The sequence below is a fragment of the Eschrichtius robustus genome, chromosome 8 (assembly GCF_028021215.1).
Source record: "Eschrichtius robustus isolate mEscRob2 chromosome 8, mEscRob2.pri, whole genome shotgun sequence".
Lineage (NCBI taxonomy): Eukaryota > Metazoa > Chordata > Mammalia > Artiodactyla > Eschrichtiidae > Eschrichtius > Eschrichtius robustus.
Window position 1 is genome coordinate 77,379,747 of NC_090831.1, and position 18,686 is coordinate 77,398,432.

Sequence of the window (18,686 nt, forward strand, 5' to 3'; positions counted from 1 at the left end):
GAGAGGCCCGCGCACCGCGATGAAGAGTGGCCCCCGCTTGCCGCAACTAGAGGAAGCCCTCGCACAGAAACGAAGACCCAACACAGCCAAAAATAAATAAATAAATAAAATTTAAAAATTAAAAAAAAAAAAATGTGTTATATACATACAATGCGTTGTTATCCAGCCTTAAAAAAGAAGGAAATCCTATCATATTCTACAGCATGATTGAACTTCAAGGACAGTATGCTAAGTGAAACAAGTCAATCACAAGAAGACAAATATTGCATGATTCTACTTATATGAGGCATCTAAAGTAGTCAAACTCATAGAAACAAAGTAGAATGGTGGTTGCCAGGGGCTGAGAGGAGGAAATGGGGAGTTGTTCACTGGTATAGATTTTTAGTCATGTGAGGGGAAACGTTCTGGAGATCTTCTGTATAACACTGCATGCTTTTAACAAAAGTGCATGGTACACTTAAAAATTTGTTCGGTGGGTAGATCTCATGTTGTGCTCTTACCACAATAAAAAATAGTAGGGAGAAAAAACCCAAAAACTCCACATAGGCCAAAGGACTCATATGTCTAATCTACGTTGATGATGGCTGTGGTATTTGCAAACAGTAATCAACTTCCTGAATCAAACACAAAGCAAGTAATATATAGTTTATTTGATACAAGACAATAGGGACTATTAGAATTTTCTCACAATTCAGGACTTTGGCTTTTAGCATTTGGGTATCCAAAAAGAGGACCTGAGACGGAAGTTTATACATAAGAGGAAAACAATGACTCTAGTGAGAACACAGACAAGGAACTCAGTATGGAGGAACCCGGTCCACCACGGTGAACAAGCATAGTACCTCACACAGCGGGTGCGCCAATATTTGTTAAACGTTCATGACTCATTCAATTTTTCTGTGCAACCTCCATAGCAAATACCGCGAATCTTGCTCATTATTGCATTTCTTAAAACGTTAAAATTCAGAAAAACATTCTGCGTGACTGAAATTACATGAAACCAAACTAAACAAAAATCTCACATCTGAATTGCTTCAAATTGTTTAGGAAAAAGAAAACTGTGTGAAGTAAAGAAAACCGTTTCCTGAATCAACTGAGTGAAGTTCCAAGTTCCAGCTCTCTCACCCTCCTGAATATTTACCAGCACACTCTCAGCTTGCGCTAAACTTTTCTTGCATAAAAAGTAGCTGACTAATTTCGGAGAATGGGATTGTTTTGCCTAAATCATCCAGATAATTCAAACAACTCAATTTCTAATAACAATCTGGGCGAGGCTGCCCTGCCCAGTAAATGCTCTCTATACTCCCCAGGCCATAGCCGAGTCACACCCAGCTTAGCCAGGAGATGACAGTGTCCCCTAGCAAGGAAACACGCCGTTATTGTTCAGTGATACGTGCAAACGCCAGCCAACGCTCCCCAGCTCTCTGTTCCTCAAGTTTATTCCTGTTTCCCGAGGGCGCTTTCAAATTTTGATTTTTCGACGAGGTCTCCTTTCCCCGAAAGCATCTAAGAGCTGCCCTAAAGCCTTCAGCCCCTTCCCCCAATACCGCACTCTGCTTAGAGCCCGTAGGCCTGTCCAGTAAAGTTATTTAAAATAAAAAGCGTAACAGAAGATGTCCAAGCAGGAAGAGAAAAAGAATACCCCGGGAACTGGGTTAGTGTCGGAACGTGCCATTCGTTTCGAAGGGAGGAGAGTCCCCAGTGCGAATTGTATCGCGGGTCTGAAGTCACTTACCGGACTTCCGATTCGTCAGGGCCTGAGTACATAAAACACCAAAGACCGGGCGGAGCGCAGGAGGGGGCGACGGGCCGGAAGTGGAGCCTGGCAGGGCCGGCGGGCCTGAAGCTCGTCCCCCGTGGGCTCCGGTGGTGCGGCCCGAGGCGGCCGCGGCGGGGAGGCGGGAGGCGCAGGGCTGCGGCACAGAGGGCAGCATGGCGTACCCCGGGCACCCTGGCGCCGGCGGCGGCGGCTACTACGCAGGCGGGGTGAGTGCTGCCCGCCCGGGCTCGCGGCCGGGGTGCGACCCCTGGACGCCGGGGGCGCCGAGAGGCCACACGTGGCGACTGCGCGGGGGCGGCTCCCGGGCGCCCCCGCCCTGCCAGCCGCCTCGCCTCGGGCCCCTGCCGACCGGCCTCTGTCTCCAGCGCCCACTTTCCCTCTGGCCCTTCTCCCCCCCGGCTGGCTGTGCGGGGCCGGGGCGTGGGTGGTTTTGACCCAAGAAGCCCACCCTGTGACTCCCGGATCCGCGGCGTGAAATCGTGCACATGGGGTGTTGCCTTCCTCTCCGCCTTTCCTGAGAGCAACAGCCATTTTAATCTAGAATAGTCCTGCGGTCCACTTCTCCCTCTCTGAAAGAAAGTGGGAAAAACAGGAAAGTCAGGGAAAGTCCGTTAGAGTCAAAGACCCCCGGGAGGAGGGCAGCCTCGCCCTGCGTCAGGGATGCGCGTCGTCGTGGGAACTGTTTCCAAAAGAGAAAGTTCCCTCGCCTTGACACACCTCACCCCTCCCGAGGCTACACCTGTCTCAAAACGCTTTAAAAATACCATGAACGCTAGAAAAATGTAAGTTGCATGCCCAGGTTGCGTTTATCTCAGTAGCCTGCGGGTTAACGGGGATTTGTAAAGTTGCTTCACTTACACTGATGCCACTGTCAAGACTACTCATTTTGACCCTAGCTGCCGGTTTTTAAATTATAACGGGGTGAGAATGGGAGAAAGAGGAGGAATGATTGCAGGTAGAGAGTTCCGGGTGGCAAACGACTGACAGCGAAGGCCTGGCAATTGCCTGGCTTTGCATGAGGCACTCAGTGGTGAAAGAATAAAACTTGGTCAGCGGAATGATGCATTTGTTTCCTGTCTTACAGTATGGAGGGGCTCCCGGAGGGCCTGCGTTTCCCGGACAAACTCAGGATCCGCTGTATGGTTACTTTGCTGCTGTAGCTGGACAGGTTAGCTTTTCCCTTTAACATTAAAGGACTGTCAGAGTCTACATTTGTATTAACCTTTGTTATAGTGGCACAGAAAAATAGCCTTTCCTCTGGAAAAGAATCCCTTTGCTTCTGCACAAGAAAAAAAAAAAAGAGAGAAAGAAGTTCATAGGCAGTTACTTATTTTTGAATATTCAGAACAAATTAGATCAAAGGGTTACTCGTGTTTATGTTACATTCAGAACTAAACTTGTGATTGCATTACGGTCACATTCCAACAGAACAGGCTAGTATAAGTGTGCTTTGAAGATATGTAAGGTAGAAAGATGTCTTTACAACTGAATTGTCAGGGTCCATAGTGGTTTCCAGAGAAGAAATACCAGATCTGCTGAACATTAAACCCTTCTTTGTACAATTAAAAGCACGTGGTACTAGTAATTCTGTAGCCAGATTCTAGGGGACACTTTCTTTGGGTAGAGTTTGATTGTTAATCAGTGACCCCCTTAGGAAATAGGTATTTATGGTAAAAACCCACCAGCTTCAAAATAAGAAAGGTACTATATTTTTCTTACTATCAGGAAGTTAATCTTCTGAACAGTTTAGTTCCTCTTTGATGCAGATGCTGTTACTAGGTCAGCTCTTCCATGTCCTTATTAGGTGTTGTGGTCTATTGACCCAGAGAGAGAATTAAGGTCAGCACCCCAAGACCATTCACTTCTTTACATTCTAAGTCATATGACAGGCGGTAGTGCATCTTGAGGGAGGCCCCTTCCCCAGCTCCCAGGTCACTGAATGTATATGGTAAATAGACTGTTGGTATAACCCAAACATGTCCAGAGGGGGTGTCTGTGCTTATGAATTCAGCTTAGCTTTGTTTTGGTCAAAAGCTAGAAATAACACAATCTTAATGTGAAAATGCCTTAGACTGTTATGGAATAACAACCTACAACCACCTTTTAGAATAGCACTCTAAGAAATACCGTTTGAGAAACGCTGGAAAATTGAGTCTAAAACTGAAAGAGCTGCCCCTTAAGTATCTGCTTCATCTGTTAGTGATCAGTATCTTTGAAACCACAAGACACAGCAAAGCTCAAGACTCCTTATTCTTAGACTGCCTGTGCCTGCAGCCATGTAAGTGACCCCCCCTGCTTAGCTTTCAGCAGCCCCGCCTGCAGCAGCATGTCCATCGGGTTTCACATTATTGATCATGCCCCTCGTCTAGAACATATAATAGTCATGGACTTGAGGATTGAGGTATTTTATTTTAAAATCCCTAAAAATAACATGTTATCTAGTTCTGACCTAGGTCAGCCAGTGAATAAGCACGAGGAACCTGTCTCCCAGGTATAATCGTGATCCAAAAAAAACAATTCATCACATCATAAGCAAAGGTGATCACAGAGGACGCTTTCTGTGGGAACCAGACTTTTCATTTACTGATGTCATCTGTGTACCCTGCTCTCCACACACCCTGACAAAAAAACAAGCTAGAAAGAGTAATAAGACTTTTAATCAACTACATAAATAATTTTATTTTAAAACGCTTGCTTTGGCAGATTCCTAGCTCAGACTGAGAGTAGTTCAAGACAGAAACTAGTTTTATTCATACATTTAAAAATATCATGTCTCAGTGGAAGAAACTGAATTCACCTCACTGTTATATTAAAAGAGGAACCTTATACTTGAGAACATTTATGCCAAGTCTAATTCGGGAATTTAGTATTACCAATACCTTTTCATCATTTCCTCTAAAGTATAGGTGTAAGCAGCTTTCAGACTTGGTTAATTCTTGTGTAATGATTATTTAAAAGAAAGCCTGAAATTGAGTGCCCACTTTACCTAGGTATTAAGAAATGTATTTTTTGTTTATGGCCCTAATTATACATTTGTGGAAGAGGCCTTAACAATTTGTCTTTCTTTCTGAATTAAATTGTTATGGGAAGTAGAGTGAGGAAAAAGAATGCCTACTTTTGGCAGGCATCCCTTTAAAAAAATTCTCATGCATGATAATATTCATTTTCTTTACCATTATTGCTACACTGAATACTGAATGTAAACAAAGAACTAGAAAGTACAAATCACGATTGTGATTCCTTTTCCTATTTTTTTTTTTTTTAAAGGATGGACAAATAGATGCTGATGAATTGCAGAGATGCCTGACACAGTCGGGCATTGCTGGAGGATACAAGCGTAAGTTAGGAGCCCCAAAGTGTCTCTAGAAATACTCTTGTGTTTCATATTTCAGATGTTACTTGTGATTATTATAGCCTTCAAGGAATCTGAGCTTTTCTGATCCAGCAAAGTTAAGAATTTCAAAAGCTGAATTCGGTTGGTTCTTTTGTATTTCAGAATGTTAATTTGAAAACAGTTCTTACTGAATCATTCCACACCACCCACCGGTTTAGTGGGTGTCTTGGATTTGGGTTCCATGTATCTGGAACCATTCAAACCAATGACAGTCTATGTGGCCTCCTCAGAAAATGAGGTAAGGTGCTGAAATGAAATCCACCAGGTCAGGTGTCGTTAATGATAGGAGCTAACATTCACTGCTGTTTGCCAAGAGCTTATTCTGTCTCTGAGCCTGGTGGCACTTAGGGCTTTGAGTGGCTGGTCCTGTGCACCTGGTCCCAGAGTGGCCTGTCCTGCATGCCTAGTTCTGAGTAGTTGGTCCTACCCTCCCTTTTCCCCGGTGCCTGGTCCCCAACCCCTAGTCCTCAAGGAGCCAGTTCTGCACTCCTGGTCTCAGCTCCGGGCAGCATGAACGCTCACCTTGACATCCCCCAGGTCTTTCCTCTTTCTACATCAGGCTAAGTAAGACGTGCCCTTCCTAATTTCTAAACTCTTTAGAATAGTCCTCCTTCCTGCCACCCCCCAGTTCCTCACAGACTGCCCCTGTACTTACACCTGCTTCCTGCCTTTGACTCCGCATGAGCTGCAGAGAGGGAACTCCTGCCAAGATGCTGCATCCCACACATGCCACATGCTTCCCTTCAAATCATGTCTTGACCATGATAGAGAAGAGTGTCTTGGCTAATGTACATGACCTACCACCTTCTCTGCCAGTTGTTAATTGAGACAGAACATCAGATCGAAGCCTCAACTTCCCAGTAAGCTGTGAATTAAAACACTCAAACTAGGGAATTCCCTGGCGGTCCAGTGGTTAGGACTCGGTGCTTTCACTGCGGTGGGCCCGGGTTCGATCCCTGGTTGGGAACTAAGATCCCTTAAGAAAAAAAAAAAACAACATTCAAACTAGAATTCACACTTGAGGATCCGTAGTGGCCATTTTTGACTGTTTGATATGGCACAGTTACTAGGTGGCTCTTTTTAAACTACTTGCATATCCATTTTTATCATCCTTTGTTTTATGACTTCAGTATCCAATTAACATTTCCTAGTTGTGGGAATTAATACAAAAGAGGAACCTTTTGCATTTCTGTCATCTACCCTGGTCCTAAACAAAAGAAGCCCTTTTCTAGATGAGGGATTTTTTTTTTTTTTTAAATGATTGTAGGCAATACATTTAAATCGTTAGTTGTTAACCTCAAGCAATTGGAGCTGGTGAACAAAGAAGGTCTAATAGCAGAGTTTACAGAAGTGAGCCATGTCACAACATAGACTATTACTCTACACCCTTTCAGTAGAAGAGGTGTGGCCGGTTTTCAAATCGAACAAAGTGGGCAGTATATCCTTGGAGAGCAGTCCTTTTAAAAATTTCATTTGAGAAAGCTGCATTTACTAATGATCTTAGATCACTGAGTTATAGAAAAGACATATCCTGAATCATCTGGATCATGTGATTGAATTAATTTGCTTGCTGTCATCTGGTTATGGAGGCTGTAATGAACCACAAAACCATCTTGGTTGTGAGATGTCAGAGTGAGTGTTGTAATGCAGAAGTTATACAGCCATTGGTCTTTTCAACCCAGCTTCCACGCCAGAAAGTGTGGACGTCTAGGGGTGGCAGGGGGGACAGAGAAACCTATGGCACCTTCTTAACCAGTTTAAGAGGGAGTAGTCATGCCTAGAGGTGGCGCTGATGAGGGAAGTTGCTCTTTCTTCCTCGAGTGTAGTAGTTGTTCCTCTGTGGTAAGGTTGAGAGAAACAACTGCAGGTGGGATTCTCCTGCTAGGTCTGTTACATTGTGGATTTCTACTAGAAGAAAAGTTGTTTGAGGTATTTTAGCAGAATGAACAGGAGAAAAGAGAGAGTCAAGATACAATTATAACAAAGATTCTTTTGAAATTATTTAAAATAGGATTAGCATTAGTAAAAGCTCTTTCTGGGGGAAAAAGATACTATTAAAATTGAACAAGAGTTCTCCTCACCCAAACTTATTAGACGTCAGTGTTCTAACTCATTGGAACTGCCCAGAATAGTGACTTTTCTGTTTTGTTCACTGCCTACCTCATTCCCTCCCTTCTCAGTCCTCTCACAAAAGAGGACCAGATTTCTGTTCTCCCTGGTGAAGAGCTCTAACCTGTCACTCTCCTCCTCTAAAAATCCTGAGTAGCTCCATGGTGCCCATATAAAACAAAAGCTAGACAGCCTCGCAGGAATTCCGTCTCCTCAGTGATGCAGCCTCAGCTAACGGTAATTTCTCCCACTTCCTTTGCCTGTCCGGACTTCACTGCTTCTCTCTGTGCTTATGCAGGTCCCTAGCTCTACGTGGCTGTCGCCAGATGTCCCTAGTCTTTTCTGTTGTTCAAAACTTGGCTTAAATGCTGCTTCTTCTATGAAGCCTTTCTTACCAAGAAGGAGCCTCTCCTCAACATCTGGTAGTTTTGGGTGCCTCCATAATGGCTTACCATCCTCTACCTTGTGCACATGACTTATCTTTAACTTCAGACTGTCAGCTGGGCCAGGTTCCAGTGTCACGTTTGTATCTCCAATGTCCCTGGTACCCTGAGCCCTGCACATAATGAATATTTAATAGGCATTTGATGAATTAATGAGTATGGAAGGCTTCCTAAAATGGAAAAATCATATACCCATATTTGAATTTTTACTTAAGAAAGACTGATTATTTACCTAAGGGATTATACATTACTTTTAAGTATCAGTGAAAATCAGAAGAGTCCGTTTAAAAACCATATCCTCCTTAGGCTCTTTGAGAGGGGTATACAGCTTCCTGCATAGGGATGAGAATTCAGTCTCACGTGTTCATTCATTTGGCCAGCCAACACATTTCTAATGGACACCTACCACGTGGTGGCAAGCGTGGCAAGCGCCAACAGTGCCTGGGGAACACGGTGCAAAGCGCTGGGGTAGGTAAAGGGTTTACCTTTTACTGTAAGCTGTGGGGTCACATCAGAGGGGCCGGTAACCCAGACAGAGGTCAGGAAAGTTTTCCTTGCGGAATCGATACCTCATCTGAGGAGAAATGAAAGTTGAGCAGAAATGATGCAGACCAAGAAGTGAGTGAGGTAGGGAAGATGTGTGCCGGGCCAGTAGAACAGTGTGTACCCAGAGATGAGAGGGAGGATGGTTCAATCAAGGAACTGAGAGAAATTGACCAGAGATAGCTTATGGGGTTGAATGAACAGTAGGAAAGGAGCTGAACTGAGAAAATATGTGTATGACCTTATATGCCAATTAAGGTGTTTGGACTTCATCCTGAGGGCAGTGGAACACCTCCACTGGTCTTAAGTAGAAGAGCACCTATTAACCCTGGCTGTGCGAGAAAGACCAAATTGGGCAGTATGGGTGTGGGGAACGTGGGGAGTCAGGGATACCAGTTAGGTGGCCCTTGGAGTCAAACAGATGAGAGAAGTGCTGACTGCACTGGGGATAGGACAGTGGGACTGGAGTTGGATGGGTCCTAAGGCTGTTCAGAAGGTGATCAAGTGTCAAGGGAGAGGGAACTGTGGACTTGCCCAGGTTTCTGGCTCAGGGAGCTGAGTGGGTAATGATGTCATTCATAGACGTGGGAGACAGGGACTGGCTGCTTCCTGGCCGCCAGAAGCCTCGCTTTACATCCAAACACAGCTGGCGCTGTCCTGTGGTTGGCGCTGTCCTGTGGTTGTCAGGCCCTCTGGAGCAGCAGTCCTTACACTGCAGCAGCTGCAGCGTCACCTGGAAGGTTTGCTGAAACCAGATTGCCGGCCCTGCTCTAGCATTTCTCATCAGGATCTGGGGTGAGACCTGAGAATTTGCATCTCTAAACGGGTTTCCGGGCCTGCTGGTCCAGGTTGAACCAGCTGCTTTAATGTGAATATATATCCCCTGGGGATCTTGTTAAAAGCGCAGATTCTGATTTTGTTGGTTTATGTTAAGGGCTGAGATGCTGCAGTTCTAAAAGCTCCCAGGTGAGGAAAAACAAAGAGTTAATTACAAGGGAACACCCATAAGGCCATCTGCTGATTTCTCTACAGAAGCTTTGCAGGCCAGAAGGGAGTGGCATGATATATTCAAAGTCTTGAAAGGGAAAAACCTGCAAACTAGGATACTCTACCCAGCAAGATTATCATTTAGAGTAAGAGAGAGAAAGGATTTCTCAGACAAGCAAAAACTAAAAGAATACAGCAATACTAAACATATCCTAAAAGATATATTGAAAGGGCTTCTCTAAATAGAAAAGAAGCAAGAATCTATAGGAAAGAGAAAAGCACAATTGGAAAGTAAATCATTTAAATAAGCCAGTATCCAGATTAAAAAAAAAAAAAAATCCCCAAAATATTTTTGGAAGCAATGATAACTGCAATGAAGAGCAAAAGGATAAACGTGAAGACGTAAAAGGACATCAGAATCATAAAATGTGGGGGAGGACAGTAAGAAAATGTGTGGTTTTTTTTTCAGAATGTATTTGAGCCTATATGACTATCAGTCTAAAGAAACTAGATGTAGTCGTGGGTTAACATACTTGAAAAACAGGGTAACCACAAATCAGAAACATACAGTAGATTCACAAAAACCAAAAAGAACTGAACACAAGCATAATTCAAACGAAAACCATCTGCTACAAGGCCTGCGCTTGCCCAGTTTTAAGACCGAAGAAAGAGCCCGGAGTCAGCTACAGAGACGTCAGTGGTTTAATGGACATGGGAGCTTCCACGTCTGAAGCCAGGTCCTGGAGTGGCACCCCACCGTGTGCAGCAGAAGGCCGGCAGGACCTGGCAGCAGGCTTCACTCCAGAGGGGAAGGGGAGACGGCCAGTTACAAGGCGGGGTTACCTCAGGTGGGCTCATTCGTTACCAGGGAAGCCAGCAGAGGGGCACTCACTGCCCCTTGGATAAGATAAGAACAGTCACCAGCTGGGGCCCAGGGCAAGTACGTAGGAAGGCCAGTCCTGTGCGTGGGGTAGAGGTGAGGCAGGCCCTGGTCGGGCAGCGGATGTACAGAGAGCAAGAGAACAGCCATCTTGAGTGGCCTGACCGTACACCATCAAACCACAAAAAGAAAAAAGAAAAGAAAAAAACAAAGAAGAAACAAAAGCTCCCAGGTGATATTAATAACAGCTAGTCCAGGAATCACACTTTGAGTAGAAGAGTGGTCTCAATCTTGACTACTCACTAGAATCATCTGAGAAGCTTTAAAAAAAAACAAAACAAAACTAATGCCTGAGTCCCACAGTCAGATTCTGATTTAATTGTTCTGTGGTGGTGGTGACTGTAGTTAACAGAAGTTGTTGAGAGAGTACATCTTAAAACTTCTCACCACACACACAAAAGGTAGCTATGTGAGGTGATGGATGTGTGTTAATTAGCCTTATTATGGTAATCATTTTGCAGTATATACGTATAGAAAATCATTACAATGTACACCTTAAACTTACACAATGTTATATGTCAATAATATCTCAATAAAGCTGAAAAAATAATAATAATTGTTCTGTGGTGCAGCCCAGGTGTCAGGATCTTTTAAAGCCTCTGGGTGATTCTGATAAGTACCCAAGGGTTGAGAACCTCTGGTCTCCACTAGAGAGACTTCATACTTCCACACAACTTAAAAATCAGAATGAAGAACCAACCAACTCTTTCTCAAAAGTGTAGAAAAGTGTTGCCTCCTCTCACCTCAGAGAATTGTCTCTGTGGATCAGATGGAGGTTGAAGGACCAAAATAGAAACAGTCCCCAACCTTTTATTTCAGGGTTCCAGGATATGCCAAACAGAGGAATCTATTAAAAGTACAAAACCTATAGTTTGTAATGTTTGGAGACATTACAGTAATAAGAGTTAGCTTAGTTGTGTTTTAAGTTCACTTTTGTTAGAGATAAAAATGAAGCTAATAACAGCTGTAAGAAATGTTAATTCTGTGTGCATCTTAACAAACTTGTCAAATTTATGCTAGCTTTGCCCACGTGACCCTTGTCACTTCTTCCTTCTAGTTTTACAGCTTCTTTGTACCTCAGAATACTTCCTCAAAGTCATTGGTAAGGTGCAAGGAATTCTTTATTTTTAATTTATTAATGCTTAGAGTACCAGTAGGCCATTAACCAATAAGTGTATTCTAGCTTGGTTGTCTAAGTGAGGTATGGAAATGCCCTCAGAACACCCTTGAACTGTAAGTAAACTAAAAAGGTTTCTGAACAGTGGCCATCGCTAAGTGGGTCATCGGGTCTTAGTCCAGAATGCTCTTGTTTAACACACAGTTCTAGCAAGCGTATTTATCTTACTGTCTATGAAAAGAGGCCATAGGCTGTTTGGGGTAGGAGGTGACCATTCAGTGTCTGACATTAAAGGGAAAAGAAAGAAAAACAAATGATCAGACTCAGCTAGCAAAACCAGCTAGAGTCAATTGTGAGTAGGAACAAAGCAACCCAACCCTCCCATTCACCATGGTGGATAATAATACATTGTGGTTCATTATGGTGAATTGAACTCACTATATTACAGTTTCAATAGCAAGAAAGAATATAATGCTTTTTAAAAACTATGTTAGAGAAAAGTTTAAGCTTATCCAAAAATAGAGGTAATTATACAGTGAACTCCTGTATACCCATCACTCAGCTTCAACAGTTATCAATGTGTTGCCATTCTTGTTTTATCTATAATCCTGCCCATGTTCTTTTAAAGCAAATTCCAGATCTCTTAACATTTATTCCACCTACAAATAACTTCAGTGTATACTTTTCTTAAAGATAAGGACACTTTTTTCCCCCCAATTTCAAAACCATAAATCACACCTAAAAATATTAACAGTACTATGCAAAACTTTTTAAAAAGATTTCTATTAAAGTTGTTAAAATCAAATTTGGGTTCTGGATGGAACCCTATCTAGCTGGAAAAAAAAAAATCTACTTCAAAGCTCCATGAATTTAGTTCCGTGTAGATTGAGCAGCATATAAAAATAAAGGTGTATAAATAATCACATTCCTAGTTAATTTGAACATATCCAATGTAATGTGAATTTTTGAAATTGTATTAATATGTATGTACTTTTCTTGATTTAACAGCTTTTAACCTGGAGACTTGCCGGCTTATGGTTTCAATGCTGGATGTATCCTTTACCTTGACTGTGGCCTAGAGTATTTTTTTCTGGATTAAAAAAAAATCCTTCCTGAAGGAATTCATCTAAGGATTAATACCCGGTAAACACAAAGTGACAAATGACCACAAAAAAGTTTTCCAAAATCATTAGCTTTCAAGATGGTATTTGGTGTGAAAAAGGAAGCAAGTTTAGTAAGTAAAACATTCGTTATTTAAGAATTTGAGGAAGCATCAAAGACAAACAAGTATAGAAACCGGAGCAGTCAGGGAGGCTTTTTCACCGTGACATTGATTGCCCTGCATGATTCAAACCTGGCCTTCAAGCAATGGGATTTTTCACATCACAGTTGTAAGACTAGTTTAGCTAGTGCTGATGGTATGGTTCTTTCATCCCACCTCATTTTCCAAAAGTGAAAACAGTGGGTCTGGGAGGGCTTACCAAGGGAGTGTCAGGGCTAAAGAGGACCCCAGACAGAAGGACAAGCAGCATAGCCTGGGCCACCCAGAAAGTGCAGCCCAGTTTGGTTGTTACAGGTGGCTCACAATGGCCTCGTTATTTCCTTGTAAATCACATCATATCAATTATCTTTTTTCCCCGGGGGAAATAGGTACCTCAGAGCTTTTTCTCCATAGGCCCTTTTTATTATATCATTAGTCTCTTGTCCTATCATGTCCAAAAGAATGTATAACATTTTTAACCTTTTCAGCAGAAAGAGTATTAAATTCCCTTATCCTCGATCTTTGGTTTAATCATTAGAAAATGTTGCAAAATAAAGATGCGCTAATCCTTGATTACAGTTCAGAGAGATATGTCAGGCACAATGGGTTTCAACGAGTTTAAAGAACTCTGGGCTGTACTAAACGGCTGGAGACAACACTTTATCAGTTTTGACAGCGACAGGAGTGGAACAGTGGATCCCCAGGAATTGCAGAAGGCCCTGACAACAATGGGTGGGTATGACTGACTCCACCTCTCTGTTCATTGGTAGAAGTAATTTTTTTTTTTAATTTCTAAAACTAAGTGCTACATGAAGGTGGTTTCTATTTGTAGAAGTAGTGCATATTCATAATTTAAATGAGCCCTCTCAGTCCTAAAAATTTGGGGGGGCTTGATTATTTTTAATGGTCTTCTTGTAATCCTTGATTTTTTTTTTTTTTTTTTTGCTGGATGATTTTTCTTCCTTTCAGGATTTAGGTTGAGTCCCCAGGCTGTGAATTCAATTGCAAAACGATATAGCACCAATGGAAAGATCACCTTCGATGATTACATCGCCTGCTGCGTCAAGCTGCGAGCTCTAACAGGTGTGTCCTTTGAGATCGCTATTAAGCATGTCTGGCAGAATAACTGTTTTCTCAGAAATTTTTTCCACATTACTAAGTAGTCTGCCGTTAAAATAATCCTAACTAAATTCCCTGGTGGTCCAGTGGTGAGGACTCCATGCTCTCACTGTTGAGGGCCTAGGTTCGATCCTTGGTCGGGGAACTAAGATCCCCCAAGCCAGCGGCGTGGCCAAAAAAAATCCTAACTAAACTTTACTAAAATGTTCCAAAACATAACAAGCTAACTGATATGTTTTTGATCAGAGTGTGAGCAATATTCTGTGATTTCTCCCTAGAATGTGAAATTCTTGAAAAAAGTAAAATTACCCATTGGTAGCTCTTTCCTATTTCTTCTGTTGGAAAGATTTAAAATGGTGGTCTCTGTTTCAGATGTCCTTCTTAAATGTAGCTGTATCAATAATCTCTACTTTTCTCTCCCCTCTATTCTTTTTCTTTCTTTTGTATTTTTTTTTTCTGGTTTCGTTCCTCTCTTTACCCTTTTTAATATCTGGTTTTATGATTTTTTTGCATCCTGACACAAATTTGAGGGTGGATTTTCTTATTAAAGTAAATCCTTTTCATTTAATAGCACAGAGCTCAAATGGGTGGAATATCTGATCACAGCTGTTTGTCACATTAAGGACTCCATCCATCTATTTCCTAATTAAGCAATATCTATGTTATTAAGAAGTCGGAAATTCTGTGCTTCCATCACAATTAAGGAATGGTCTCGGAAGTCAGTGCAGCTTTTACTGACTTTGGGATGAGGCGTTTTCTTCCAGCTCCATGTTGAGAAAGACAGTTGGCCAACTTCTGCACGTTGTGTTACTTGGTTGCATATTAAATCTATTCATATTGGTACAGTTGGTTTCTTTGCTTTGGTCTTTTGTTTATGCTGGCTGGTTGTACAATTTAAATGTTACTGCATTTTGAACCCAGTGCCAACATAATTAACTATTATAATTTCAGATGAGATGCTTAAAAAAAACTCATAAATTTTACTGTGGTGTTTTACAGACAGCTTTCGAAGACGGGATACTGCTCAGCAAGGTGTTGTGAATTTCCCATATGATGATGTAAGTCTCAGTAAATTTGGAACTGACAAAATACAAAAATGCACATATTTTCGGTTTAGCAGCTGCTGCAGTTATGAGTACACTTTAAAAAGGCTTGTGTGTAAACATGTTTATTTCTTCTGCTTAAAGGTGTGTTCTCTTCATTGTGCATTAACTTCTCAGGCGACAGTCCCGCTCTGTTTCCAAGGACGGAGAGGTGGCCTGTAGAGCAGAAAGTGCATAGGCTTTGGCCTCAGAAGGGCCACTTAAGGAATATCTGAAAGTCCTGACCCAAGTTCCATTTTCCCTGAAAGAGGGGTAATCAACCCGGCCTTGCAGGAATGCTGCAGGAATTAGCAGTGCCCAGGGCCTCACTGGTGTTGGAAGAATGCAAAAGAAAACTGAGAGCAAAGGCAGAGTCTATTGCTGTGTGTTTGGTGGTGAAGCAAACATTTCACAGCAAATACTGATGCTTCTACACTCAGGTTTCTGATTTGCAAGGGAAGGGTCAGATATTCTGTTTCTGTGCATCCATATACTGGCATGCTAGAATTTATTTTAATAACGCAGATTTTAAGGGAATAAACCGTTTTAAAGGCAGTCTGGTAGAATAGTGGGGTAAGACTGCAGTTCTGAAGTTCCTCATGGGATAGAATGGTATAAACTGTACTGTTACTTGTGAGTAGGTGCCTTTGATCATGACCATGTCTAGAGTAAGATATTATTTGGAATTTAAATAATTCTTTGTCCATTGGGGTAAGATCAGCTTCTTGTAAGAAGCTTTGATGTGAGAAACCCATTGGGTTTTATATATTAGACTGCTTCCTTCAAAAAATGAACCTTTCCACTCATCATTTACTCCTATTTTGAAAAGGATTTTTTTTAATCCACAATTCAAATGAGAATACCAAAAGGTAAGCTGCCTGAAAGTAAGCTAGGCTGTATTCTGTGTTCTGAGGTCTGCAGTGTAACGCTGATTTTTCTCTTTCAGTTCATTCAGTGCGTCATGAGTGTTTAAATCAGGAGGAAGACCTATGAAGATAATCCACATTCATTCCGACTGGAGTTCTCCTTTGCTCTTTGCCTTTGATAATTGTGTGCAAACTTACACAGCCACTTTTCCTTAACAGCTGTTGTAAAGGTTTATTACTTTATGTACAACTGAAGTTTTTAGTTTTGATAATATATTCTTTGGAATGTTATTAATATCAGATCCGGTCAGTTAAACACCATTTAGAACTTCCTTGAGCCATTGTTAATCATGCCTTATTTTCTTGCTAAGCCCCTTTTATGTAAATTTAAGTGTGCAAATTGTTTAAGGCACATTATGTATTTTTCATTGTAAGCTACTAAAACCTTTTCAGCAGACTACAGCTGTTGTCGTCCCTCTTTTAGAAGGGCTTTTACGTGGTATTGAAAGCTTTATGTGTGGAGTATTCTCGTCATGTAAATGGTTTAGACCCACTTGGATGCAAAAAAAACAACAAAAAAACAAACCTGGTAATACATGTCAGGAATCTCCTGAGTGGAAACTTAACACAAGCTTAAAGGCTTACAGGTATTTTGATGGCTGTATAAATGGAAACTGGTTGAATAATTTGAGTGGCAAATACTGCCTGTCATCAAGTTCCTTCTTGTCATCACCCATGTAGACCTTTGCTAACTGTACTTAAAAATCTTGAACATTATGAGCTCAACGATGTAAAACAGAAAATTGATAGGAAAAGACTAAAGGAATATATGAAAATATTAACTGAGGTTATTTTTGGCTAATGGGATTCTAGGTGACTAATTCCCTTTATGCATTTCAGTATTTTCCTAGTTTTCTATAATGTGTGTGCTTTCCTTTTAAAATCAGAAGACGCTAATTTTTAAAATGGTGATACATCCATTTTGATATGCCATGTGTTCACACTTACATTAAAAAATATACACAGTACAGACGTAGAGAATGGACTTGAGGACACGGGGAGGGGGAAGGGTAAGCTGGGACGAAGTGAGAGAGTGGCATGGACTTATTATATATACCTCCAAATGTAAAATAGATAGCTAGTGGGAAGCAGCCGCATAGCACAGGGAGATCAGCTCGGTGCTGTGTGACCACCTAGAGGGGTGGGATAGGGAGGGTGGGAGGGAGACGCAAGAGGAGGAGATATGGGTATATATGTATATGTATAGCTGATTCACTTTGTTATACAGCAGAAACTAACACACCATTGTAAGGCAATTATACTCCAATAAAGATGTTAAAAAATATATATATACACAGTAAAAGGACTGGAAAGAGTATACAAAAATGTTGATGTGGCTTCCACTGGAAGTCAGAATTATGAGCTCATTTTCCCTCTTCCTGCTACTCTTCCAAATATTCTCTGACAAGCAAGTATTACATTTATAATGGAAGACATTTTTTAAAAAAATTTTTAAACCATGTACTAGTAAGGTCTGGATTCTAATGCTGGCTGTGCCTCTTACTAAATATGTGGTTTGATCATTTTAGATAAACTCAGAGCCTCAATTTCCCCATCTTGGAAAGGAGGTAATACATGCCTCCTGGGGTAGTCCGAATATGAAAAAGTGTTGGCATGATAAGCACCAATAATGTTTCTGTTTCTTAAATTTAAAGCTGGCCTGGTTTGCTCTTTTAGCAAAAGAGCTTAACAGATAAAACAATGAAATCAGTCTCCCTGCCAGCAAAATATCTCTTATTTTAGGGCACAATGTGAGAGTAACCATTCAGATGATCAATTAGTTGTCAACGAATGAAAAATAAAACATTTTCTAAGCATCTTTAGCCTCATTCCACTAACTTTTTTCAAATATTGCGTGTGCGCTCTCTCTCCCCATATATACACACACGCACACACACACACACACACACAGATATATACATTTAACAAATATTTATTAAACCCTAACTTATGTATTTCTGTCATGTAGTCACACTCAGGCTACATCTCAGAATGTGAGTCAACCTGCTTTCTATTAATTTCATGGTGAGCCTAGGTTTCATTCCAGATATATTGTCTGTGAGGTCACAAAGCCTGGCTTGAGCCTGAGCTGTCCAGAAGAGAACTAATGGGGGCTCAGAGGACCAGGAGACAAGGAGCTCACCTTCAGAGTCCCAGCACCTGGAGGCTTCAAATTCATCAGGATCCTCTGAGGAAATCATAGTGTAAGGCAATGGTCATTTCCTGGGTGACTAAGGTGGTAAGGAAGAAGGCCCTTACTGACCAAAGGTTATGCACCATTTTTGCACCATCTGACTGCTTTGGTAGGTCCCAAGGTGTGTTGCATCAGTCATGGTTCTGAATTTGCTTTTGGGTAAGTGCTAAAGTGTTACAAAACTATGTCTCTGGAAATAATTCAGCTTTAATTATTGATATCCTTATCTCCTCCACTTCTACTTTCACTGTTTCTTTCTGAAAGCATACAGCCTGGTCTTCAGTATGTCCTACAGTTATAAAGTTTCCTTCCCCTTGAGAAACATGACGTATCCATCCTCTTTCTTTAACACAGCCAAAATCCTCATTACAAGTGAATCTTGTGTCGCCTTATTTCTGTTTTATGGTGGGTTCTGTTTCACTCATTATATACATCCAGTGCAGCCTCACCGCCTCTTCAAAACTGTTTTTTGGTCTGCTTTTCTTAGAGCATCTAGTTGGAGCATAATAAAGGTGTGAACTCAAACTTGAATACTTCAGTCATTTGGAGAATTAAGTTCCTCAAATCACCCCAACTCAAGATTTAATTTAATTTTGGGGATGAGTGCTTTATCATGGTGTGTCAAGAGATTTGTGATTATAAAGTACTTACAGCCCTGAGCACTTCCATAGGACCGTGGCCGCAAGAAGCCTGTGCTTCCCCGGGGACAGTTGGCATAGATTTGCACCACAGCAGTCATATTTCATTAATCAGAGCTCTCACTCCTATTGAGCCAAAAAGTCTAGACTCCA

The 18,686-nt window shown here is 41.6% G+C and overlaps 1 protein-coding gene across 1 annotated transcript; it reads left to right on the plus strand.

The window, feature by feature from the left end:
• The first annotated feature begins 1,801 nt into the window (after positions 1-1,801).
• SRI (sorcin) lies at positions 1,802-17,518 on the plus strand. The gene is made up of 8 exons (XM_068549156.1): positions 1,802-1,986; positions 2,865-2,948; positions 5,048-5,117; positions 12,322-12,365; positions 13,159-13,306; positions 13,544-13,657; positions 14,693-14,751; positions 15,722-17,518. Exons 1-8 carry the CDS (start codon positions 1,933-1,935, stop codon positions 15,746-15,748), a joined length of 600 nt encoding a protein of 199 aa, XP_068405257.1. The 5' UTR covers positions 1,802-1,932; the 3' UTR covers positions 15,749-17,518.
• Positions 17,519-18,686: the final 1,168 nt, after the last annotated feature.